Source organism: Clupea harengus, chromosome 5, assembly GCF_900700415.2.
Source record: "Clupea harengus chromosome 5, Ch_v2.0.2, whole genome shotgun sequence".
Taxonomy (NCBI): domain Eukaryota; kingdom Metazoa; phylum Chordata; class Actinopteri; order Clupeiformes; family Clupeidae; genus Clupea; species Clupea harengus.
Window position 1 is genome coordinate 17,298,202 of NC_045156.1, and position 27,086 is coordinate 17,325,287.

The 27,086-nt window shown below is 46.2% G+C and overlaps 2 protein-coding genes across 2 annotated transcripts in view; both read left to right on the plus strand.

Moving 5' to 3' along the window:
• Positions 1-2,933: 2,933 nt before the first annotated feature.
• LOC116220451 (titin-like) lies at positions 2,934-8,945 on the plus strand. Its single transcript, XM_031567107.1, has 4 exons — positions 2,934-3,123; positions 5,426-7,408; positions 7,565-7,673; positions 8,818-8,945. Exons 1-3 carry the CDS (start codon positions 3,057-3,059, stop codon positions 7,666-7,668), a joined length of 2,154 nt encoding a protein of 717 aa, XP_031422967.1. The 5' UTR covers positions 2,934-3,056; the 3' UTR covers positions 7,669-7,673; positions 8,818-8,945.
• Positions 8,946-20,708: 11,763 nt separating this feature from the next.
• Positions 20,709-27,086, plus strand: part of prdm2b (PR domain containing 2, with ZNF domain b) — a 40,358-nt gene continuing 33,980 nt past the window's right edge. The window contains 3 exon segments of the mRNA XM_031567174.2: positions 20,709-21,282; positions 26,047-26,121; positions 26,493-26,654. Of these exon segments, the coding sequence (XP_031423034.2) occupies positions 26,513-26,654 (142 nt within the window). The 5' untranslated portion in view covers positions 20,709-21,282; positions 26,047-26,121; positions 26,493-26,512.

Sequence of the window (27,086 nt, forward strand, 5' to 3'; positions counted from 1 at the left end):
CTAAATATTTGGCCGAACCCGGCCCGTCGGGGTCCCGTCGGTATCCATCCTCTAGTATGAACACATATGTCTGGCCATGGGGGTATGAGGACCGGGTGTGGGTTGGAGTGTGTGTGTGTGTGTGTGTGTATATATAGTCCCCTGTGTGTGTGTCTGTAGTCCCCTTTCCGTGAGTGTGTGTGTGCTTGTCTGTATGCATCTGTATGGATGCGAGATGGACCGTTTCTGAAAACAGCTCATTTCCCTACCTGCCTGAGAGATTACTAACAGAAGAGAGAGAGAGAGAGAGAGAGAGAGAGAGAGAGAGAGAGAGAGAGAGAGAGAGAGAGAGAGCCTGGACTGGGAGTGTGTGGAGGAGCACAAAGCAGTTGCACAGGGTTCAGAGGTGTGTGTGTGTGTGTGTGTGTGTGTGTGGAGGAGCCTGCCCAGGCATAGTGGTGTCCTCTGAGGCCTGTTGTCGTCAGTGTTGGTGTGTTGTGCTTACTGTAAATACGTGTCTCTACAGTCGTCCTTTCTGTTCCTCTGGCCGGGGGGGGGGGGGGGGGGGGCAGAGTATTTTGTTATTGTCCAGACAGACCGGGGGGTGGGGGTGAGGGGGGTGTGTTATTGTCCAGACCAGAGGGGGATGCCGTATGTATATATCTATATTGTATATATGTGATGAAAATGCGTTGGCTTTTTGTGTGACACTACCTTTGACCTTCGACCTTTGACCTGTACTATGGTTCAGCATTCAGTGTTTCAGTGTTTCTATGATATTTTCTGTTTTTTGTTTTTTTTTGCGTTTTTTTTTTGCGTTTTGATTTGGTCTTTGTCATCTCTGGTATCTGTTGCCCATCCCCCCCCCCCCCCCTGTCCTTTTGGTTATTGCACGGTTTCTTACTTTGTGACCCGGCGGGTGGGCGGGCGGGTGACCAGGTACCTCTCTGCCCCGTTCTGCCCCCCCCCCCCCCCCCCCCGGTATGAGTTTAGTGCTGTAAAATGACTCCAGGTGTCAATAGGATCGTCAATGCCACCCCGCCCCCCCCACCCCTCCCTCCTCCGATATGCATGAATGGCACTTAACGAAATAAAATATGTAAACTTCACTGTGGAAAGGCTGCTGTGCTTGTGAGGTTCTTTCTTCCTCATCGCCCATGACTGTAATCTACAGGAGGAGAGCGTGTGTGTGAAAATGGGAACAGACGCACGCACGCACACACACACGCGCGCGCGCGCGCGCACACTCAGTCACACACACACACTGTCACACACACATACACGCGCACACGCACACTCAGTCACACACACACACACTGTCTCACACACATACGCACACACACACACACACACACACACACACACACACACACACTCACACACATACACACACACATATATACACACACTCACACACACACACACCGTCACACACACATACACACACACACACACACACACTGTCACTCACACACACTATATGGACACAAGTATTTGGCCACACCTGTTAATTATTGAATTCAGGTGTTTCAATCAGACCCGTTGCCACAGGTGTATAGAATCAAGCACCTAGCCATGCAGTCTCCATGTGCAAACATGTGTGATATAAACTGGGTCGTTCTGAAGAGCTCAGTGACTTCAAGCGTGGTTCTGTGATAGGATGCCACCTTTGCAATAAGACGGTTCGTGAAAATGTCATCCCTGCTGGATATTCCACGGTCAACTGTAAGTGATATTATTAGTAAGTGGAAGCGTTGAGGAACAACAGCGACTCAGCCACGAAGCTAACCACCACATAGATAACATGATACACACACACACACACACACACACAACGTAAAGTCACAGAGCGGGGTCAACGACTGCTAAGGCACCTGGTGAGTAAAGCACAACGCCACTGGACTGTGGAGTGACCAATCACGCTTCTCTGTTTGGCAGTCAGATGGGCGAGTCTGATTAACACACACACAAACACACGCTAACCACCATATGATTAACACACACACACACACACACGCTAACCACCACATAGATAACAGGATACACACACACACACACACGCTCACCACCACATAGATAACATGACACACACTCACACGCTAACCACCACATAGATAACATGATTAACACACACACACACACACACGCTCACCACCACATAGATAACAGGATACACACACACACACACACGCTCACCACCACATAGATAACATGATACACACACACACGCTAACCACCACATAAATAACATGATACACACACACACACACACACACACGCTAACCACCACATGATTAACACACACACGCTAACCACCACATAGATAACAGGATACACACACACACACACACACACACAGTAACCACCACATGGCTAACATGATACACACACACACACACGCTCCTCTTCACGTGCAGGTTCTTAAGCCTGGAATAGTCCTAGAGGGTGGGGGGGGGGCCTAGGGCTGGAAATGGACTCAGAGTGCCGGAGAGGGGGGAGGGGGGGGGGCACAACCTGTGAGCCAGTGAGTCCGCAAACAACTGCCCCATCAAGCCTGTCCACACTCCTGCCTATAGGCCCCACGACAGGCCCAGACTAGTGTCCACCCCCCTGCCTATATACTCCCATGACTGCTCTTATATGGAGGTCTCCACACATGGCATGGTGTGCCTTACCCCCCCCCCGGACTCCACGGACAGAGAGGCGTGTGGGGAGCAGGATGTTACCACCATACACACAGCAGAGGGAAAGGAAGAGGACTGCTGAGAGAGAAGAGTTGGTGGAGCGCTGAGAGAGAAGAGTCCGGAACGCTGAGAGAGAAGAGTCCGGAGCGCTGAGAGAGAAGAGTCCGGAGCGCTGAGAGAGAAGAGTCCGGAACGCTGAGAGAGAAGAGTCCGGAGCGCTGAGGGAGAAGAGTCCGGAACGCTGAGAGAGAAGAGTTGGTGGAGCGCTGAGAGAGAAGAGTCCGGAACGCTGAGAGAGAAGAGTCCGGAACACTGAAGAGTGGCTGAACAGTCTATTGAGCTGTAGGGCAGCTGTTCTATCCCAGGAGTTCCTGCTTCCTGTCGCGGGACATCATGAGGAGTGTGACGCTGCTGCTTCTTCTGGCTCTGGGGGCTCATCTGTGTGCTGCTGCACCCCTCAGTAAGTCATCACACACACACACACACACACACACACACACACACACTTGCCAAAGTCATGTCTACAATGCTCCGAGATAACTGTATTCCAGGCAAATGCCCCCACCAAATGCACCACCTGTCGAGATCTTTGGGTTGTATTTGTTCATAAATGCAGCAGTAGCCTCACCACCACAATGGCTGTATTTAACAGCAGCAGTAGCAGCTGAAGCATATCTAGTCCGCCAAGCCAAACATTCTAACATGTTATTTACATAACTGACATATGAGAGTTTTCTGACTGAACTGACTTAAATAATAATTATATTATATTATATTATATATTATAAGGCTCCTCAGAATGTCCTCCAAAACGTTCCGTTGATTTGAATGGGCCACCACAACGTTCGGAGGTCTGATACTTCTTTATATTGGCCGCTGCGAAATGACTGCTTTCATTGGCAACGGCTTTTTTGCTTCTAATTCACATTTTTCATATCATTCCGCAAAAAGTCCGGTCATTTAACGTAACTTGTCAGCAAGTAATGGGTTGGTATGCAACACCTGAAACGTTTATTCGCGTGATGAAAATGTTTTTCTTAGCGGAAATCACGAAACAGCAACAAAATCATTAAAAACAGGTATTTTGTATTATACAATACATGGAAAATAGTTTAGGACTTTTTGTGGACAGGATTTATCACAGCTAGAAATCGACTTTTTTATCCCCAAAATACTGTCAAATCTATCTTAAGCCTCATTCTTAAACTCAAGTCGTGAAATGATAGCCCTCCCCTGAGATGGATCGCTGAGAACTCTCCCTGGGATCATTTGATGCTAGGGGATATCGAGGAATACTAGCAGCTGACATAAGAACCCCCCACCCCCCCTCCCTGTTGGACTGCATGTAATATGCTATATGCGTGTGTATGTGCACGTGTGTCAGAATGTGATGTACAACCGCTGTCGTGTGTGTGTGTGTGTGTGTGAGAGAGGGAGAGGATCGGGCTAGGGATGGGATACCTGGTGGGAACGTATGGGGCAGTTCTGACTGAAAGCCAACATGCACACCACCACACACTGACAGGACCACTTCGGCTAGAGCAGGAGATCTGGATATGTGTTTATGTGCCTATGCCATACAAATGCATGTCCACTGTAATCTAATGACATCTGTATAGATAGATGTTTATGACATGCATTAAATATATATAATATTAATTATTATATAATTAAATACATAGATATTATATAATTAAATGATATAATTTCATATATAATTGAATAATGGGCACACTCATTGAGGGCCGGTTTGTATCAGAGGAAGAGAGTGATTTTTTTTAACTATATTCTCTAAGTGTTGAGCAGCCTCTTCCCTGTGGCATATCACACATGTCATCTGTAGGTCCAGCATAGATGCGGTGCATAGTGTACTGTGTGTGTGTGTGTGTGTGTGTGTGTGTGTAGTGTACTTCTCTTTCATCTGTAGGTCCAGCATAGATGCGGTGCATAGTGTACTGTGTGAGTGTGTGTGTGTGTGTGTGTGTGTTTATGTGAGTGTGTGTAGTGTACTTCTCTTTCTGGCAGAGTACCAAACATCTCCATAGGGGTTAAATATAACCGGTGACCTTTGCGTGTGGTTCTTCTTTCTCATGACTCACTGTATAGAGCTCAAACATGCCATCTTTGGCACACGAGCCTTCTGTGTTAGAACCTAACCCGGTACCGCTAGGGTTCTGTGTTAGATCCTAACCCGGTACCGCTAGTCTTATTACGGAACAGACACAGCCCCACAACAGCATAGTAGTTATCACATAAAGTATATGATTGGTTAAGAATAATATAATATCATTTTAATGTTTTAATATTATATTTATTTATTATATGGCAACGACAGTATGAGCATTCTGATTGACTAATAGGTAGTCATGCCAGCCGCGTATTGACCTCCTCGCCTGAAACAAACTGCGTCGTGAGAAGACTTGAGAGCTGTAATGTTTTCTGAAATATCAGACTGAGGCTTTGCCGTATCAACTCGCTGTCGCTCGGTCGATACGTTACAGCCTCAGTCTGATATTTCCCTGTATGACCTCACTCTCGGTTAGTAAGTACAAGTAGTTAATATTAAATTAAAGAATTATTATTATCAGAGGCTAGTCTTTTCTGTGCAGTCTGTGCATTGATTTCATAATCCCGGACATATACTGTGCTTATGCGCACAGGAATAAATGAAAGCATAAGTCAAAATGAACATCAAAACCTATACCTGTGATTGTATTGACATTTATTTGGTTCCAGTGCGGTAACTCTGTGTTCTGTTGCAGGCCTTGGGGGGAGAGGGGCAGACAGTGCTGGTTATGCAGCTAAGGAAGCCCCTGAAGAAACCCTCTCACTGGAGAGCCAGCCAGCCGCTGCAGACGGACCACAACTGGCACCAGAAGAACCAGTTCCTGAAGAACCAGCTGCAGAAGAAACTGTTGTGGTTGCGGCAGCACCTGAAGAGCCGACTGTAGAGGAAGTTGCCCCAGAGGAGGCTGCTCCTGTGGAGGATGCTGAGGAGGAGGTGGTGGTCATCCCAGAGGAAACTGCCCCTGAGGAGGAAGAGGCTGCCCCTGAGGAGGAAGAAGCTGCCCCTGAGGAGGAGGAAGCTGCCCCCAAGGAAGAAGACGCTGCCCCTGAGGAAGAAACTGCCCCTGAGGAAGAAGACGCCCCTGAGGAGGAGGAAACTGCCCCTGAGGAGGAGGTGGTGGTCATCCCAGTAGAATCTGCCCCTGAGGAAGAAGAAGTTGCCCCTGAGGAAGAAGCTGCCCCTGAGGAGGAAGAAGCTGCCCCTGAGGAGGAGGAAACTGCCCCTGAGGAGGAGGTGGTGATCATCCCAGTAGAATATGCCCCTGAGGAGGAAACTGCCCCTGAGGAAGAAGAAGTTGCCCCTGAAGAGGAGGAAGCTGATCCTGAGGAGGAAACTGCCCCTGAGGAGGAGGTGGTGGTCATCCCAGTAGAAGCTGCCCCTGAAGAGGAAGAAGTTGCCCCTAAGGAGGAAGAAGCTGCCCCTGAGGAAGAAGGAGTTGCCCCTGAGGAAGAAGGAGTTGCCCCTGAGGAAGAAGAAGTTGCCCCTGAAGAGGAAGAAGCTGCCCCTGAGGAGGAAACTGCCCCTGAGGAGGAAACTGCCCCTGAGGAGGAGGTGGTGGTCATCCCAGTAGAAGCTGCCCCTGAAGAGGAAGAAGTTGCCCCTGAGGAGGAAGAAGCTGCCCCTGAAGAGGAAGAAGTTGCCCCTGAGGAGAAGGAAACTGCCCCTGAGGAAGAAGAAGTTGCCCCTGAGGAGGAGGTGGTGGTCATCCCAGTAGAAGCTGCCCCTGAGGAGGAGGAAGCTGCCCCTGAGGAGGAGGTGGTGGTCATCCCAGTAGAAGCGGCCCCTGAGGAGGAAGAAGCTGCCCCTGAAGTTGCCCCAGTTGTTGCATTAGATACAGAGGAAGAAGAAGCTGCTCCGGAGGGAACTGTGGAAGAGGAAGTTGCCCCAGTTGTTCCAGCTGAAGAGGAAGCTTCAGAGGGTGTTGTTGCGGCAGAAGCAGAGGAGGAAGCAGCTGCTCTGGAGGAAACTCTAGAAGAAGAAACTGCCCCAGAGGAAACTCTAGAAGAAGAAACTGCCCCAGAGGAAACCGCTGAAGAGGAAACTGCCCCAGAGGAAACAGCTGAAGAGGAAGCTGGCTCAGAGGACGTCGTTGCAGTGGCTCCTCCAGAAACTGTGGAAGAGGAGGCTGTGTCCGAGGACGTTGCTGAAGAGGAACCTGCTGCAGAGGAAGAAGTGGCTCCTGTTCCAGTCGACGTAGTTGATGAGGAACCAGCACCAGAAGAACCTGCCCCAGAAGAACCCGCCCCAGAAGAACCCGCCCCAGAAGAACATGCCCCAGACGAACCTGCCCCAGAAGAACCTGCCCCTGAGGGAGAGTCAGAGGAGGGAGAGTCAGAGGAGGGAGGTGAAGGTGCTGTTCTAGTAGATACCCAGGAAGAACCAGCCGCTGAAGAGGAGACTGTTGGAGAAGAAACTGCACCTGAGGTCGCTGTTGAAGAGGAAGCTAGCCCTGAAGATGTTCTTCCGGACGAACCTGCCCCAGCAGAAACAGCTCCTGTCGAGGAACCTGTTCCTGTTCCAGACTGCGCAAAGTGTCCAGGGTGTCCAACGATAGAAACAGTCAACGTGGAGGAGGAGGTGGTGGTGGTGGTGGTGGTTCCCATGGCAACTGAGTCTCCTGAGGAAGAGCCGGGCTCCCCCACTCCTCTGGAACGGGAGGCACCTGAGGGGAAGGCAGGTGAGGTGCCATGCAGGATGCTCTGTCCTGATCAGATCAGGAATTAACTCTTTAATCAGGGCCAATCAGTCTTGATCTGATCAGGAATTAACCCTTTAATCAGGGCCAATCGTGAGCATGTTTCTGGTGTGATCTGATTGGCTGTTTCTGTCCTAGGGGGAGTAAGCAGGGGTCTGCTATTGGGCTCCGCCTTCATGGGGCTGCTGTCACTCATGGCCGTGGGATCAGCAGGAAGGGCCATCTCCAGGAAGCTGCGCTGAAGCCTGTGAGTGTCACACATGCACTTCACTTCACTTCACTTCACTTCACTTCACTTCACTTCACTTCACTTCACTTCACTTCACTTCACTTCCCTTCACTTCACTTCACTGCACTTCACTGCCCTTCACTTCCCTTCCCTTCCCTTCACTTCACTGCACTGCACTGCACTTCACTTCACTTCACTGCACTGCACTTCACTTTACTTTACTTTACTTCACTTCACTGCACTTCACTTCACTTTACTTTACTTTACTTTACTTCACTTCACTGCACTTCACTGCACTTCACTTCACTTCACTGCACTTCACTTCACTTCACTTTACTTTACTTTACTTTACTTTACTTTACTTTACTTCACTTTACTTCACTTTACTGCACTTTACTGCACTGCACTTCACTGCATTTCACTGCATTTCACTTCACTTCACTTCACTTCACTGCACTTCACTGCACTTCACTGCACTTCACTTTACTTCACTTCACTTCACTTTACTGCACTTTACTGCACTTCACTGCACTTCACTTCACTGCACTGCACTTCTCCAGGAAGGTGCGCTGAAGCCTGTGAGTGTCACACATGCACTTCACTTCACTTCACTTCACTTCACTTCACTTCACTGCACTTCACTGCACTTCACTTCACTTCACTTCACTTCACTTCACTTTACTGCACTTTACTTCACTTCACTGCACTTCACTTCACTGCATTTCACTTCACTTCACTTCACTTCACTTCACTTCACTTCACTTCACTGCACTTCACTGCACTTCACTTCACTTCACTTCACTTCACTTCACTTTACTGCACTTTACTGCACTTCACTGCACTTCACTTCACTGCACTGCACTTCACTTCACTTCACTTCACTGCACTGCAGTGCACTTCCCACGTATGTAACAGACACTCGCATTCAATGTTCAACATTCAATACTGCAATGTTTGAACAGTCAACAGAATGATTTGGCTCTTGTGTTGTTCTTGCATAAGCACACTAAGAGCACTACTGGATTAGTCCTGGGAGAGTAACACTCTCTCTCTCTCTCCCTACCTCTCTCTCCCTCCCTCTCTCCAACCCTCTCTCCCTCTCTCTCTCCCTCTCTCTCTCCCTCCCTCTCTCTCCCTCCCTCTCTCTATCTCTCTCTCTCAGGGTCTAGCCTGCTGTATGGATTCCCTGATGAGCTGGAGACTGAAGGCCTGATAACAGCTCTGGAGTGACCCTGTAGACTCACTCTCACACACACTCACACACACACACACACACACACACACATACACACTCACACACAAACACACACACACACACTCACACACACACACACTCACACTCACACTCACACACACACAATCACACACAATCACACACACACTCACACACACACACACACACACACACTTACACACACACACACACACACACACACACACACACACACACACACCCAACACACACTCACACTGTTTATTCCTACTTCCAACCTTTCCAGGACCTTATAGTTCTGGGCATACCACAAACCTCCTGCCCCAGCTGGGAAGTTTATGTACACACATGCGCAAACACACACACAAACACACACTCACACATGCGCAAACAACCCCCAACACACACACACACTTCGTTTGGAACTCCAAAATGGGACCGTGATCCCGTACCCCACCCCAAGGGTGGACACATTAATGTATATAAGTGTCATTAGTTAAGGTCCTATTTGTGTTCAGCACTCAAAACATTGGATCTGGTGACGCTTTCATTTCTGGGATAAATCATCTGCATGTTCTCCCCCTGGCTGCAGTACTTACCAGTGGACAGAAGCCTTGGTATCTCTCTTGGCAGAGGTGCCCGTCTCTCTTGGCAGAGGTGCCCGTCTCTCTTGGCAAAGGTGCCCGTCTCTCTTGGCAGAGGTGCCCGTCAAGGTTGCCTATTCTCTCCTCTCCTCTGCCATTGCTATGGACCCACTAGCTGTCACCTTTAGAGGACCCTCTAGCTAAAGAGTGAGATGGACCCTCTAGCTAAAGAGTGAGATGGACCCTAAAGAGTGAGATGGACCTCAAAGAGTGAGATGGACCCTCTAGCTAAAGAGTGAAATGCACCTAAAGAGTGAGATGGACCCTCTAGCTAAAGAGTGAGATGAACCCTAAAGAGTGAGATGGACCCTCTAGCTAAAGAGTGAGATGGACCCTCTAGCTAAAGAGTGAGATGAACCCTAAAGAGTGAGATGGACCCTAAAGAGTGAGATGAACCCTAAAGAGTGAGATGGACCCTAAAGAGTGAGATGGACCCTAAAGAGTGAGATGAACCCTAAAGAGTGAGATGGACCCTCTAGCTAAAGAGTGAGATGAACCCTAAAGAGTGAGATGGACCCTCTAGCTAAAAAGTGAGATGAACCCTAAAGAGTGAGATGGACCCTAAAGAGTGAGATGAACCCTAAAGAGTGAGATGGACTCTCTAGCTAAAGAGTGAGATGGACCCTCACACCCTTAAAGGCTCTGTACCTAACTGCAGGAGAATGTGGAGCCCTGTCTTAGGGTTCTAAGGGTACTGATGCCCTGTCTTAGGGTTTTAAGGGTACTGATGCCCTGTCTTAGTGTTCTAAGGGTACTGATGCCCTGTGTTAGGGTACTGATGCCCTGTCTTAGGGTTCTAAGGGTACTGATGCCCTGTGTTAGGGTACTGATGCCCTGTCTTAGGGTTCTAAGGGTACTGATGCCCTGTCTTAGGGTTCTAAGGGTACTGATGCCTCTTAATGAAGTGACAGCAGAGCCACGCCCCCTCCTCTTTGTCCCTTTCTGTTCTGTTCGTTTTCAAACTTCTTGTCCTGTGTGTTGACTTTATATCACTGTACTATACTATACTGTATGAGCCGCCGCCACATAGACACCTTTGGGTATATCACTGTACTATACTATACTGTATGAGCCTCATAGACATCTTTGGGGCGGCTGAAAGGGCTGGAGTGGGTGGAGCTAATGACAGGGGCGGGGCCAATGTGGGTGGGTGGTGTCTTTGTGTGCGGGGTTAGTTCTATTTGTAATTGTTTGGATGATTGTCTTAAGGCAGCTCTCCTATATTTAAGTGCAACTTTGCCTGAAGCTTTTGCTGTGTATTGGGCTGTACAGGAAATCAATAAAATGTGTTAAACTTTGTTTTATTTTGTGTCCTTTGTTTTATTTATACAAAAGAGTAGCCGCATTTTTGATTGGTGATATGAATGTGAGAATGTGATCATATTTGTGTCTTTAATTGATTGAGATGTGTGAAGTGGATGAATCATTTTCATTTTCAAATCAATGATTTTAAGAATCATTTTATGAACGACAGGATTGAGCATAGTGTGTGTAGTGTTTGGAATAGTCTCATAGTGTGTGTGTGTTTGGAATAGTCTCATAGTGTGTGTAGTGTGTGTGTGTTTGGAATAGTCTCATGGTGTGTGTAGTGTTTGGAATAGTCTCATGGTGTGTGTGTGTGTGTGTTTGGAATAGTCTCATGGTGTGTGTGTGTGTTTGGAATAGTCTCATGGTGTGTGTGTGTTTGGAATAGTCTCATGGTGTGTGTAGTGTTTGGAATAGTCTCATGGTGTGTGTGTGTTTGGAATAGTCTCATGGTGTGTGTGTGTGTTTGGAATAGTCTCGTAGTGTGTGTGTGTGTGTGTTTGGAATAGTCTCATGGTGTGTGTGTGTGTGTGTGTTTGGAATAGTCTCATTGTGTGTGTAGTGTTTGGAATAGTCTCATGGTGTGTGTGTGTGTGTGTTTGGAATAGTCTCATGGTGTGTGTGTGTTTGGAATAGTCTCATGGTGTGTGTGTGTGTGTGTGTGTTTGGAATAGTCTCATAGTGTGTGTGTGTGTGTGTGTGTGTTTGGAATAGTCTCATAGTGTGTGTAGTGTGTGTGTGTTTGGAATAGTCTCATGGTGTGTGTAGTGTTTGGAATAGTCTCATGGTGTGTGTGTGTGTGTGTGTTTGGAATAGTCTCATGGTGTGTGTGTGTGTGTTTGGAATAGTCTCATGGTGTGTGTGTGTGTGTGTTTGGAATAGTCTCATGGTGTGTGTAGTGTTTGGAATAGTCTCATGGTGTGTGTGTGTGTTTGGAATAGTCTCATGGTGTGTGTGTGTGTGTGTTTGGAATAGTCTCATAGTGTGTGTGTGTGTGTGTGTGTGTTTGGAATAGTCTCATGGTATGTGTGTGTGTGTGTGTTTGGAATAGTCTCATGGTGTGTGTGTATGTTTGGAATAGTCTCATGGTGTGTGTGTGTGTTTGGAATAGTCTCATGGTGTGTGTGTGTGTGTGTTTGGAATAGTCTCATGGTGTGTGTAGTGTTTGGAATAGTCTCATGGTGTGTGTAGGGTTTGGAATAGTCTCATGGTGTGTGTGTGTGTGTGTTTGGAATAGTCTCATGGTGTGTGTGTGTGTGTTTGGAATAGTCTCATAGTGTGTGTAGTGTTTGAGTGGAATAGTCAGTGTGTGTGTGTGTAGTGTTTGGAATAGTCTCATGGTGTGTGTAGTGTTTGGAATAGTCTCATGGTGTGTGTAGTGTTTGGAATAGTCTCATGGTGTGTGTGTGTGTGTGTAGTGTTTGGAATAGTCTCATGGTGTGTCTGTGTGTTTGGAATAGTCTCATGGTGTGTGTAGTGTTTGAGTGGAATAGTCTCATGGTGTGTGTGTGTGTGTGTGTTTGGAATAGTCTCATGGTGTGTGTAGTGCTTGGAATAGTCTCATTGTGTGTGTGTGTAGTGTTTGGAATAGTCTCATGGTGTGTGTAGTGTTTGAGTGGAATAGTCTCATGGTGTGTGTAGTGTTTGGAACAGTGACCCCTTCTAAGTCCCCTGGCAGCGTAGTGAATTTACACACACACACACACACACACACAGTACACTAGCACACACACACACACAGCACACTGGCATACACTCAGCACACACCAGCACAGAAACACACACAGCACACCAGCACACACACACACACACACACTTACTGCAGAAATATTCACCCATCTGGCATCCCTGTGTATGTGTGTGTGTCTATGTGTGTGTGCGTCTCTGTGTGTGTGTATGTGTCTGTGTGTGTGTGTGTATGTGTCTGTGTGTATGTGTCTGTGTGTGTGTGTATGTGTGTGTGTGTCTGTGTGTGTGTCTATGTGTGTGTGCGTCTCTGTGTGTGTGTGTCTGTGTGTGTGTGTGTGTGTGTGTGTGTGTGTATTAGTGTAAGTGTGTGTGTGTGTGTGTGTGTGTGTGTGTGTGTGTGTGTGTGTGTGTGTGTGTCCGTGTAGGTGTGTGTCTGTGTGTGTAATGTGTGTGTGTATGTGTATATGTGTGTGTGTGTGTGTGTGCATGTGCATGTGTATGTGTATGTGTATGTGTATTTGTATGTCTGTGTGTGTGTGTGTGTGTGTGTTTGTGTGTGGTCCCTGTGGACACCCTATCTGTGCTGGTGTGTCATGTTGCAGAGCGGAGGTATGGTGTGTGCTTTTACATATATAGCATCATGCTAGCAGGAGAACAGGGTGTCCAGGACTCTCGCTTGGTCAGTGAGTTCAGCAGCACATGTGTGTGTGGGGGGTGTGGTGTACGTGGCGTGTGTTGTGTGTGTGGGATGTGTTGTGTGCGAGTTTTATGTGTAACCTGTGCAAGTTGTGAGCGTGGAGGGATGCTGTGTGTAAATTGTGTGTGTGGTGTGTGCCAGTTGTGTGTGTACTGTGTGGTGTGTTCCAGTTGTGTGTGTATTGTGTGGTGTGTGCCAGTTGTGTGTGTATTGTGTGGTGTGTTCCAGTTGTGTGTGTATTGTGTGGTGTGTTCCAGTTGTGTGTGTATTGTGTGGTGTGTTCCAGTTGTGTGTGAGTTTTGTGTGCGTTTGGGGCGGCTGTTGTTTCTGTGTGCTGTGTTATGTGAGAGTTGTGTGTGCTGTGTTGTGTCTGGGTGGTGTTCTGGTTTACTGGGTGTGAGATATGTGTGTGTGTGTGTGAGAGATATGTGTGTGTTGGGGGGGGGGGGGGTGCAAGTATGGTGTGTACACTGTGTCCCTGGCATGTGATGTGTATGAAGTGTGTGTGGTTTATTCTGTGTGTTTTTAAGGGGGTTTTATTCTGTCTGTGTGCGTGCGTGCGTGTGTAATATTCTGTATATGAATGTGTCTGTGTGTGTAATATTCTGTTTATGAGTGTGTCTGTGTGTGTGTGTGTGTGTGTGTGTGTGTGTGTGTGTAATATTGTGTGTCTGTGTGTGTGTGTGTGTGTGTGTGTGTGTTTGTGTGACGAACCCCTTTGGGTTTCGTCGGCTCTGCCTGTTTTGTCTGCAGGAATGCGTGTGTCATTTGAGTGCGTGCGTGTGTGGCTGTGTTCAATCTCTGTCTTCCAGGTGCCGGTGATCAACCACCTGGGGGGGCGTGTCCGTGTGCACTTCCTGAGCAAGAGAGCACAGTGTTGTATCGTTGTTTGAGAACTTTGTCAATTAAACCTTTGTATTTGAGAAACTTTGCTGTATTTCGGAATTCTTGGACGAGCCTAAGAGCCGGGCTGTTACAGTTTGGTATATTTTGACATGCATCCACACCAGAGTTTCAGTGTCCAGGGTCAGTGTGGTCTAACGTAGGGGTTCCCAACCTTTTCGTATTTGTAACAGGTCGGGGCCCAACAGACACCCCGCTTATTTTAGCTAATCTATATTCCATTCTTATTAATAAGCGATTGTTATGTGCCACAAAAAGCAACATCAGCACCTGCTACAGGTGGGAGCCTAGAAATCAATACAAGAAAATCTTCCTCTAGATATTGCAATCAAAATTGTATTGTGCACCAGAAAACATAAAACCGCAGAGCATTTTCAGTCAAAAGGGATTTATTATCCAAAAGAGTTTTGAAATAAAGAAACTTAAATGCAGTAGGCCTATTTGTGCACAGCAAACAAGCAAGGAAATAAAACCAGAATAGATCCAAAAGATAGCATGCACTCAAAACAAGTGATGAAACATGCAAACAAGACCACTCAGCTAGGCCTAATTAAAATAGGTGATGCTTCAGACATGCAAACAAATAGGTTCAAATAATGTTCAAATAAATAGGTTCAAATAGGTCAACATAATGATTCAAATAATTGAAATAATGATTTAAATCTGTGGCTGCAATCTATTATCAACATAAATAGAACCGAGCATTCCAGGGGTACGTTCGTCGTAGGATTGAAGCTAAGTTAATCAATTGGCCTTTTAGCCCGTTAAGATTAGCGAGCTGATTGAGAACAGCAAATATCGGTTCGTTAACGGCTGATCCGCATCCTAATCATGTGGTTAATTTCAACCAGGCTAAAGTTATCATGGCATTTGCACGTGCACGTCCTACTTCAAAAGGCAGGAAAGGTCGATCACCAAAACCATGATTTTCTAACGGTATAATGGTTCTAAACTCAAAGAACAGGGCTCTTTTTTTCTCCGCTGGCGAGTAGGAGATGAACATGAACGCTTATGAAGAATACAAGACCATAATCATGGCAAAATTCAACACCACCACCGCTGTGAGAGCAAGGTGTGTTGGGATGTTTATAGGGTGATATCTATGTATGAATTCCTGATGGCAAGAGTCAGCTGGTACAGAGGTTTCCTCTACCGGTTTGAATCTGCATGGTTGCTAGTTCAAATCCCCTCACCTCCTTCCTCGATGTAGTTTTACATTTCCTTGGAAGTCGCTTTGAATAAAAGCGTCTGTTAAATGACTAAATGTATTAATAACAAATGCAATAAATTGAAGCAGTGAAAATAAATTGTCTGTATTTCTCTCTATTCTTATCATGAGTCCACCGTAATCATTTTCTACAATAATGATATGCTATGGTCAGGGCCGGCTCTAGCCCTTTGGTTGCCCTAGGCGAGATTGAGTTTTGCGCCCCCCCCCCCCCCCCCCCCCACACACAATACTTAACATCACATAGCAGTTTTTTCACCCACTTATAATTATACTATTCTACATTGCAGTTCAACAATAAATGTTGCATGGACAACAAACACTAGAATAGTTTCAGAACATTTTCTTTTTTATTAGTTTAAATAATTTATTACACACTCAAAGTTAGGATTAAGTTAACTCCATAAACTGTGCAAAACACTCTTAAGCACCTGTAAGGACATTTAAGCAAATTATGACCCTCTATACCCTAACTATACCCTCTACAAACAAAAGTGCTTTTATGGATACTGTACGTACCTCTACAAAATATCTCAAATACCTCACTACAATTCTTCCAGTCATTTAGGCCAATCCTAATGAGGTGGTCATTTTCTGTGAAAAGAGCTTGCAGCAGAAGCAATACAGAGTATTGTTTTTCCTTGAATATACAAGCCAGCTTCTCTTGATTTTCTCCCCATTTACTAATTTCCTGTAGAAGTGGTTGTGGTGGCAGCTTCTCCCTTCATCTCTTTTTGGAAATGTAAAGTCTGGACTGGTCTGGTATGGTCCTCTGCAAACTAACTCTGTCCTTACCGGATCACAGCTGGCCAGTCAGCAGGATCTATAGGTTCTCCCTATAGGTTCTCCCTGGATAGCAGGAATTGTGGAGGGTGAGGTGTCTGCAGGTGGCAGTGTAGTTTCACTGGTGCCCAGAGTGCTTGATGTGGTCCTGGATGTCCCTTCACCTTCACCTGTATTCAAGCATATTGTATAGCCAGACAAGCAGTGTTTAATATAATAAGTGAAATGATCATGAATGTGGTTGAACTTCTTTAAGAAAACAAGCTATTGTATTTAATACATGCTAACATGTTTCTATTGTACTTTAAAGTATGGATGTGGCTTGAATAAATACTATTAAATAGACTCACCTGAGGCAGGCTGTGTGTTCCTGGCCTGTGTGTTACTGGCCCCTTGAGTACTACTGGATGTCCCTTCTCCTGCAGCTGTATTTAAACACAGAGTTCATCCATGCTGTTCGTTACACAGTTGCATTTGGTCATTTCTATCATCCTACCACATAGTTGCATTGTACAAATACATTTTATCTGACCATGTAACTTGTAGTAGATATATTACAATTACTGCCACAAGGCTAAATAATACTAGGCTACTGATTACAATTAGTAGTATTAATGTGATGTGATTATTAAAGTAATAATTGCTAATAATAATAACAATAACAAAAACAGCAACAGTAGTACTAGTTGTGTGGGCTACTTACAAAGTTCAGAGGGAGGCGAATCAGGCGTCCTTTCTACAGCGGCCTCTGCAAAAATTGCCTGAGTGCATCTGGCCAATTTAAAACAAAAATAAACAAAATGTTTAGTATATTCCTGGGGAGGAACTGTACAGAAGGGTGAACACCACCACTATCCCCAAAATGGTTACTGTGTGTGCACCTGCTAGTTGTGAACAGTCACTAAACAGAACTTATGCCATTTATAATTAATGTAGACAGCAACTGTACTTTTCATAACTAGCATACGTTATCCAGATACTGGTCTTTTGACATTTACATCCATGTAGGTTATCAGTGAAGTTACGTTTGCTAGTAATAGCCTACGTAGCAAATTAGCAAAGTAACAGTCGCTAGCTAGCTATAGCTAGCCTAAGTGACAGCAATGAAACGTCCAATATTAGGTGATGCACAATACTACATGTATTTCGTTTGACACCTTAATGGCTGAGATGAGAAGACTTACCTCTATACTTGGCTTTCTTTTCCTCTTCTTCCTTTCTTCGTTTTCGTCCCTGTGCTCCAGATGGTATTGACCGCTTCATTTTTGCGAATGTCACGTAGCTGACACGCTCACGGCTCACCCCACCCTGGCAATGTGCAGGAGCCCTCACATAACTAACGTAACGTAACTTAACGCAACCGCCCCCCCTATCGACAATAACCATCAATTCAATCTAAAAATCAGGTTGAAGTAAACGTAGGGCTGAAGGGGCGCCCTCGGATGATCATGATTAATAAACATGTTTTTATTTGCTTGTTATTCTAACTATGATTAATGGGAAGTAGGTCCAAGGGCGACGCTAGAGGGCGCCCCCAACCCATTTGTCGCCCTAGGCAGTCGCCTAGTTCGCCTATAGCAATCGCCGGCCCTGGCTATGGTGTACTAATAACACTCATATAATTATGAGTGCTTTGTTCTCCGCATCACCGACACTACAAAAATGTACCACTCGCAAAAAAGCGCAAGACAGTCAATGTGGTGTTTGCAATAAATTACTCGAGAAGGTCTTTATTAATGATTCCTTGTCGGCTGAATCGGTAGCGCTCATACAAGAATAATGGATCTTGGCGATCACAAAGAACTCTCTCCCTCCGCTAATCTAACTCTAATATCAGTCCTTGGTCAATGGGATCCCTCCTTTTTCCGGGGGTGTGGCAAGCTTATCCAGCTACACTTAAGTTAGCCTGCCCTGGAGCAGGTTAGTGCTAATCGATATGTAACTATGGTGATTTATCAAAAGTTGCTTCCACGAACCAAAAAGAGGGGCGTTTTTTATCTTAGCCTGAAAATTAGCTCGCTAAACCGTTTAGCGAGCTACGACGAATACCCCCCTGGGCAGTAGTTCGAGTTGGTAGCTCTCCACAGAAAAGCATGTCCTCTCCAATGATAACGCACAAAAAACAGCACTAATGCAGCTTTACTGACGTCCGTCGACTCGTCTAACTTGTTTTAAAAGGAACGGGCTACCTTTCATCCTTTCCAGGACCTGGTTCTGTATGTGAGGGCTGGATGTCGCGTCTCCAAATGTCGATTCAGATTTGAAGGTTTGAGCGCCTCATTAGACAGCTTTAAAACGCACTCAACACACTGCACCCTGGGCTCAACGACGTCACCTCCATTCACAAAAACAAATCTAACATAATCAGGGTTGTATTTACGCTGAATTTTAGTAGTTATCGGTAGTATGACATTACCAGTGCTGTCATTCTTTCGCTTAAGAAACGTCTCAATTGTTCTACAGCGTTGGTAACCCTTTCACAGACTGGTGTAGTTATTTTCCTAGAGAAGTCGTGGAGTGTGGGTTGGCGACCATCTAACCTGGGACTGCTTTCTGTCGGGTGCTTTGAATTTAAGTGATAACTTAAAGACGAGCTGCTTCTGTGATAGCTAAATTCAGCTTGACAAATGCTACATACAACTTTAGTTTTGTCGATTGTTCCGTAATTTTTAAGCAGAAACTTAAACAGAAACTTTCCGCCCATCAATCCCTCAGCTCTCTCCATCTTCAATTACCGTCTCGATATCTCCTATTTAACTGACTGCAGGCCACGCGGCGGTTTCGTGTCATGGGTCAACGCACACCGGAAGTAAACAAAGTTGCGTTAACTGCGTTCAAATATTTTATTGCATTAATCTCGGCCACAATAATCAGATTAACGCGTTAATTTTGACATTCCTAATTAATATTGTTCTCAACTAAAAATCCGTTCTTCGTGGAAACCCTGGTCTAACGTACTTTGCCAGCCTCCTCCATCCATAACCCTCAGTGTCACTGTTGCTGTGTGTGTGTATATGTCAGTGTCGCTGTGTGTGTGTGTGTGTGTATGTCAGTGTCACTGTGTTGCTGGTGCTGTGTGTGTGTGTGTGTGTGTGTGTGTATGTCAGTGTCACTGTGTCGCTGTTGCTGTGTGTGTGTGTGTGTATGTCAGTGTCACTGTGTTGCTGGTGCTGTGTGTGTGTGTGTGTGTGTGTATGTCAGTGTTGCTGTTGCTGTGTGTGTGTGTGTGTATGTCAGTGTCACTGTGTCGCTGTTGCTGTGTGTGTGTGTGTGTATGTCAGTGTCACTGTGTCGCTGTTGCTGTGTGTGTGTGTGTGTATGTCAGTGTCACTGTGTCGCTGTTGCTGTGTGTGTATGTCAGGGTCACTATAGTCGCTGGTGCTGTGTGTGTGTGTGTGTGTGTGTGTGTGTGTGTGTGTGTATGTCAGTGGCACTGTGTTGCTGTGTGTGTGTCTGGGTCACTGTGTCGCTGGTGCTGTGTGTGTGTGTGTGTGTGTGTGTGTGTGTGTGTCTGTGGTGCTGTTGCTGTGTGTGTGTGTGTTGCTGTGTGTGTGTGTGTGTGTGTCAGTGTCACTGTGTCGCTGTAGCTGTGTCCCCGTCTCAGACAGACACACAGATTAGGCCCATTGCTGAGATCGAAGCGGTGTGTCTTTGATCACAGCGCCACCTGCTGCTGTTTGTAGCTCATGACAGGAGGATCCTAAGTATTCTAAAATAAAGATAATTGTTTAACCACAACACCTTTAAAGACCTTTTTACAACCGCAAATAGCGTGATACATTGACAGACTGCCCTATTCATGCATGGGTGTGTGAATACATTATTGAGGTATTATATTGTGTATGGTTGGCCTACAACAGTGGACACAATATTTAGATTTAGATCCGTGCTTCTCCTCCTTCTCAGTTGAACTTCTCCCTTTCAAAGCAGACACCACAACGGACATATTACAGCCTTCAGCTGTCTCATTAACAGGACAAGTGGGAACACATGTATCATAGTAACCTCCCCTAATAAACACATTCATCTGGTTGAGACATCATTTGTATTATTTGAAATGAGTTTTGTGGTCATGAGAGATAATGTCAGGATAGTTAATACGTTTTCTATACATAATGCCAGGATATTTAATACGTTTTCTATACAGAAGTGATTCATTGTTAAATTGATTATATCTTTTTTCTAATTGAACAATCAGTCGAAAGTCCGTCTATAGTGGTGCAGTTCTTATGATACACTGCCCTCTGGTGGTGATAAACCATGCCACATGCTTGAGGCACCAAAAAAGATTTCATATAATAGACCAGCCTGGGCTGAGACCATTATAATGGACAAGACATAATGATGACACATCAACGAACCAGGTTAAAGAACAACAGTTTATGCCCACCGTTCTAAATAATAATGATTTATACCAATTCAAAGCATTTCATCTTGTTGAACGAAACACGCTGGGATCACTCATTAGGGTCACACGCATCATGGAAATGAGAATGAGAAAGGTTAGCTGCCAGTCTTAAAAGATGACTGCTTATTATTCTGATAAGGTGAATCAATGTGCACAGACGTGCGATATTCTGATAAAGTAGCCACCAACCCTGCTGTCTAAGGTTCTGCTCCATACTGCTTTTGAACTTGACGATGAGGTTTAGACTGCGTGTAGCCTGTTTGAAATACTGCTCTTGAACTTGACGATGAGGTTAAGACTACGTGTAGCCTGTTTGAAATCGTTGGTGCATGTTGTGCTCTGTTGTCTTCTGTTTACGGGCAGGCCCTTAAAATGTAGCCCCTGCATTCCTCCGAGTCACAGGGCAAACGCCATCTGTGGACAATATCTGACTTCAGAACCACGAGATTCAGCTCGTTCAAAGCAGTATCGAGGTGGTGCGTGAGTTGGCCCGTGTGACTAAAAAGAATTGTTTGAAAGTTTGATATACACGCCAGGTCAGTCCCAAACCGCGTGGTCTGACTGTCTGCAAGACCACTTCTGACACGGCCCCATCCCTGATGCTTTAACGAGCTTCTTGCCTCTCCCAAATCTCCGGCCCGACCGACCGACCAGTAATATTGGAGAAGCCCCACGGATCCAGCACGCATCCGCCATTTTCAGCAGATTGAGAGCAGGTAGAACAGAATCTGACACAGTGTCGGTCCAAACACAACAGGTAAGTGTTAAATGCATCGAGAGGGTTCTCCCAATCAACCCGTTCGCCACTCTGAGCAGAACCCTCGGTAAGCAGACACCTTGCGGGATTGGGTTGCGTCGGTATTACGCACTCCGGGTGGTCGATGCCGGGGTAACAATACAATGTGTTTGTTCAGTCAGTCTTTCAAACCATCCAGCACGTTCTTGCGGGCATTTATGAAACTTTCGAAAGTATCTGGGTCAGGGAGATAGTGCTTGCGTCTGATGTCTTTAAATGTAATTCTCTTTTATCGGCACACTTGAAAGTCCTGCCACTGAGCTCGTAGGGTACTAGTTTTCCCCACGAACACACCAAACTAGTGATGCACGTTAATATCCAGCCAGATTATTATGAGACTTCGAAACACGTCTGACCTAAACAAGTCAATTGTGATTTTTCAAAAATGTTTAGGCTTTCTCTCCTCAATTGTTGACTTGCATGTTAACACCATGGCATAGACAGACCTGTTCCCGTATTTGTGATTGTTTGGGCTGAGGTATGTCGCTAAACAGCCTTAATTGTGTTGTGTGCATCCACCAATTCGCCGACTCTTAGAGCTACTGGTGAATCCTCCGATTTTGCATCACATGAGTCAAATAGTCTATATTGTCCGCGTATTCGCAGTCCTGGTTAACGTGTGACTTTTCATTGCCTTATTGAAAGTAGTAGCTCACAGCTTCTCTCTTTGTTCCGAACTCTAGCCTACCGTAGCTCAAGTTTTTGCCAGGATTTCTCAAGAATGATAAACTGGACTCGCTTTTTCTCTATATCTGAAAGCGAAGATTACATTTGACTGTGTATTTGTGTTTCTACATGTATTTCAAGGTCGTTATCACACCCGACAATTCTGGGTTGAAACAAAAAATTGTAGATGCAACAGGAACGATTCTGGATGGAGAGACGGGACTTTAATTCACGTCCATTTCAGCACTAGCTGGTCTTTATGGTGACGACTGGCGATGCGATATCAGTTATTTAAAGGCCAGACGGGTTTCCTTTGTGAAGCGAAGCTACCGGCCTGTGTGTGTGTGTGTGTGTGTGTGTGTGTCAGTGTGTCTGCGGCCGCTGCCCCAAAAACACCACAACAGCACAGGCCCTGAGGGAAAGGATAATTACTCATGTTTGCTCAGTAGCCAAGTATTTAATTGTTTTTAATGAATATGAAGATTCGTAGTCCTATGTGGCATAACTCCTCAGTATTCCTACCCTCCCAGAGTGATCCCAATGGATATTACACATTTAGTTAGTACAAACCATTACCATTGGCTTATTGTTAAATGTGAATGCAAAGTCCTGAATAGCTAGTTATTCCTAATGGGACTGAGACACAGTCTTCACACACACACACACACACACACACACACAGACGCAGTCTTCACACGCACACACACACACAGTTCATCGCTATCTTGGCAGGACCTCCTGTTTAGACTTCCACCAGCCAGGGCCCTGAGGTTTCACGGAGAGAGAGAGGTGAAACGGATCTGCTGGACAGCACTTCTTCTTGGCCTCTGTTCTGAGTGATTTAGTTTATCGCTGATACTCCTGTCACCAAAACGCCTCCTCTTGGCCTCCTCTTGGCCTCCTCATCACCTCCTCTTGGCCTCCTCAACACCTCCTCTTGGCCTCCTCAACACCTCCTCTTGGCCTCCTTAGCACCTCCCTCTTTGCCTCTGTTCTGAGTGATTTAGTTTATCGCTGATACTCCTGTCACCAAAACCTTGTAATGAATGTTCTCCTAGTGTTCTTTTGAAACTCTTATTACCTCAGAAGAGTTAAACACACATGCCATGATTAAATAATCATTAGAAAGGGTTTTGAACACTACAGTTGTTCACCAATATATATAGTCCTTAATAAATAGTCTCTCACTATTTTCAAGTGTTTGTTTTCAATTGGGAGAAGCCTAATCCTTCAAGGTCAGCAAAGCACAAACAAACCTGTGTGTGTGTGTGTGTGTGGAGGGCTCCCTGACTATGGAGAGGAACAGACACTTGTAGTCACATATGCATCTGAATAGAAGCCCTTTGACATGTTAATGTGAGACTTTCACACAAGGCCAGGGTCATCCCAGGGTCATCCCAGGGTCGTCCCAGGGTCATCCCAGTCAGCTGCACAGTTGTCCTCTTGTGATGATCGAACGTTAACTTCCTTTAATCTGTCTGAATGTAAAGATTGTGATAATCTAACGTTAATTTCCTTTAATCTGTCTGAATGTAGAGATCGTGGTGTTGTTTTAATGAACTTCATGTAATCTGTGTAGAGGTGAAGTTACAACATTAGACCACCACCAGCTATACACTTTGAAGACAAACTAGTCTTAAAAAGTTAACTGATGTTAAGGTCCTGTAATCTGTCTGAATGTGTAGATGATCTGACGTTAAGGTCCTCTAATTTGTCTGAAAGTAGAGCTGTAGACGTGGTGCTGCAGACGCCTGAAACAGGGTCAGGGGTCAGGCCCCACCTCATGTGGTGACGCTAATCTGGGGGGTTTGGCAGATTATCACAGGTGTCGTATAATAAGGCCCATCACTGGAACCTAATTACAGGTGTCGTATAATAAGGCCGATCACTGGCACCTAATCACAGGTATCATAACAGTGTGGTGCTGCAGACGCCTGAGACGGGGTCTCGCCTCATTGTCAGTGCTGACGCTAATCTGGGAGTTTGGCCTGGATCTCAGATAATCACCGGTATGATAACATAAGTGCTTTGACTGAAGCCTCCCCTGGCAGGATGGGCTCCATTACTTTGTGTCTGCAACCTTGTGGCTGTGAGGTGTTTAGGACATGGCAATAATGGTGTCCAAACAGTTTGTGCCCAGTCAAAAAGGCTTGGCAGCAGGTATAAGATCAGTTACTGCAAATCCACAGCTGAGAAAACAGGAAACCTCTGGGTGCTAGCGCCTGTCTCTAGTACATCTTTTAAGGCAGCAGAGAGTGAGGGTTACTCACTGCACAGCTCCGTATCTGCTGGCTACTGTACCAGCTCCGTACCTGCTGGCTACTGTAACAGTTCTGTTCCATTGTCTGGACCATTGTCACCTCTCTCTCCGTGAAATCTAGGGGCCCTGGTTGGTGGAAGCAGCTGGTGCTGTAGACTCAACAGGAGGCCGGGGCAGCTGTGCCGGGGGGTGCCAGGTGTCGACGAGGGTCTCCTGAGGAATGGGCAGCGTCTCTCCCCACTCCGCGTCTCATTTAGCTGCTAATTGCCCTGCCAGGGCCTGTTTGCCCCGTGTCCCTGTGCTGGGCCTCCTGCGGCCTCCCAGGAAGAGGGGTGTGTCTCTGCTTTGCTACAGGCCACTGCACGGTGCCAGAGGACAGACAGACATAGCCTGATAGAGATACACCTGTGAGATCACACTCACGTCTCATACACCTGTGAGATCACACTCACGTCTCATAACTGATAGAGATATACCTGTGAGATCACACTCACGTCTCATAACTGAGCCTGGTAGAGATATACCTGTGAGATCACACTTACGACTCATAACTGAGCCTGATAGATCACACTCACGTCTTATAACTGAGCCTGATAGATACACACTCACGTCTCATACACCTGTGAGATCACACTCACGTCTCATAACTGAACCTGATAGAGATACGCCTGTGACTCTCATAACTGCTGATGAATGCGGTGTTCATGCCTAGATAGAAAGCGCTGTTTGTTTGTCAGGGCTGAGTTGATCGTTCTTGACTGCCTCGTAATTACCCTGCTAGTGGGGCAGAAGGGCCTTACCCAGGGGTGTCAGGGGGGCAGAAGGGCCTCACCCGGGGGTGCTAGGGGGGCAGAAGGGCCTTACCCGGGGTTGTCAGGGTAACAGAAGGCTGGAGAGGGGCAGTGCCTTGCTCTGAGACCAAAGCCGCGCTCAGAGAACATGATGATGATGCATGATGATGGCCTGTAGATTGGCACTAACTTTCTCAGGCTAATGGAACCCAGGACTGGACTGAACACCTGTGCTTGTGTGTGTGTGTGTGTGTTTGCGTGCGTGCGTGCGTGTGTGTGTGTGTGTGTGTGGTGTAGAGAACACACAGGACTGAACTGAACACCTGAAGTGCATGCGTGCGTGCGTGTTTGCAGGTGCCTGCGTGTGTGTGTGTGGTGAAGAGAACACACAGGACTGAACTGAACACCTGAAGTGCATGCGTGCGTGCGTGTTTGCATGTGCGTGTGTGCCTGCGTGTGTGTGTGTGGTGAAGAGAACACACAGGACTGGACTGAACTGAACACCTGAAGTGTGTGTGTGTGCATGTGTGTGGGTGTGTGGCGAAGAGAACACACAGGACTGGCTAGAATCCTGTTCTCCAGGATTACCTCACACAGGGAATAATCATCAAGTGGGGAATAATCATCAAGTGGGGAAAATGAAAAGGAAAGATCTAGAAATGTCATGTTTCCTTTTACCTCAATGTCTTAAATAAGTATGGGATCTGTCTGTGCGTGTGTGTGTGAGCTCTTAAATAAGTATGTGATCATAAACAACCCTGTGTGTGTATGTGTGTGTGAGAGAGTGTGTGAGCTCCTAAATAAGTATGGGATCTGGCATAAACAACCTTGTGTTTTAGTAAGGTCATTACTGGACATTACGGTGTGTGTGTGTGTTTTTTTGTGTGCTATGTGTGGCTGAAATGGTGAAGTGTGTGTGTGTGTGTGTGTGTGTGTGTGTGTGTCTGTCTGTCTGAGACGGTAAAGTGTGTGTGTGTGCCTGAGACGGTAAAGTGTGTTGTTTCCCAGATCCCATGTGAGCCCGGCCGGCTGTTGAAGCGGTACCCAGGGGGTGGAGTCTGGACAGAGACGGATGAGTGACAGGTGAGTGCCCCGCCCTAATGTACCGCTCATGCACACCTGATGTGTAGAGTGGGAGTCATATGTAGCCTTTAGCACACCTGGTGTGTAGAATAGGAGTCATATGGGAGTCATATGTAGCCTTTAGCACACCTGATGTGTAGAGTGGGAGTCATATGTAGCCTTTAGCACACCTGATGTGTAGAGTGGGAGTCATATGTAGCCTTTAGCACACCTGGTGTGTAGAATGGGAGTCATATGTACGGCACTGGCACACCAGTTCATTCTGTGTAACGGGGGACAAAGGTTTGTGGATTTGGCTTCTGTGAGAGCTGTGTGTGTGTGTGTGTGTGAGAGAGCTGTGTGTGTGTGTGTGTGTGTGTGTGTGTGAGCAGGTGTTTGATCCCTGGCAGGCATGGCTGTGACGGTGGTATCTGGAGGGTTGTCTGTCAGTGAGGGGGTATCGGAGACCCTGGAGGACGTCCCCCCCCACGTCTGGAAAGGACTCCCAGATGACATGAGGCTCAGGCGGTCCGCTGTCAATCCAAACCGCATAGGTGAGTGATGACAGTTTCACACCACTACTACTACTACTACTACTACTACTACTGCTAATATTAACAATAAATAAACCTAATGTTATTATTGTTATAGTAATACTAGTATTACAGTAGCTAATGTTATTACTGTTATAGTATAGTAGTATTACAGTACCTAATGTTATTATTGCTATAGTAATACTATTATTATAGTAGTATTATTATTAGTAGAAGTATAATAGTTTATAAATGCAGAAATGATCTACTCAATGATATGTGCATTAAAAAAATGATTTCCTCCTCAGCAGATTAAGTACCTGTGGGTGAGTGTGTGTTGACGGTAGTTCCTGTTTGCTGAGAAGTGAAGCTCTTTCAGATGTAGGCATTGGGTTGACTGAAGGCTCTTTCAGATGTAGGCGTTGGGTTGACTGTGACGGCTGTGTCAGATGT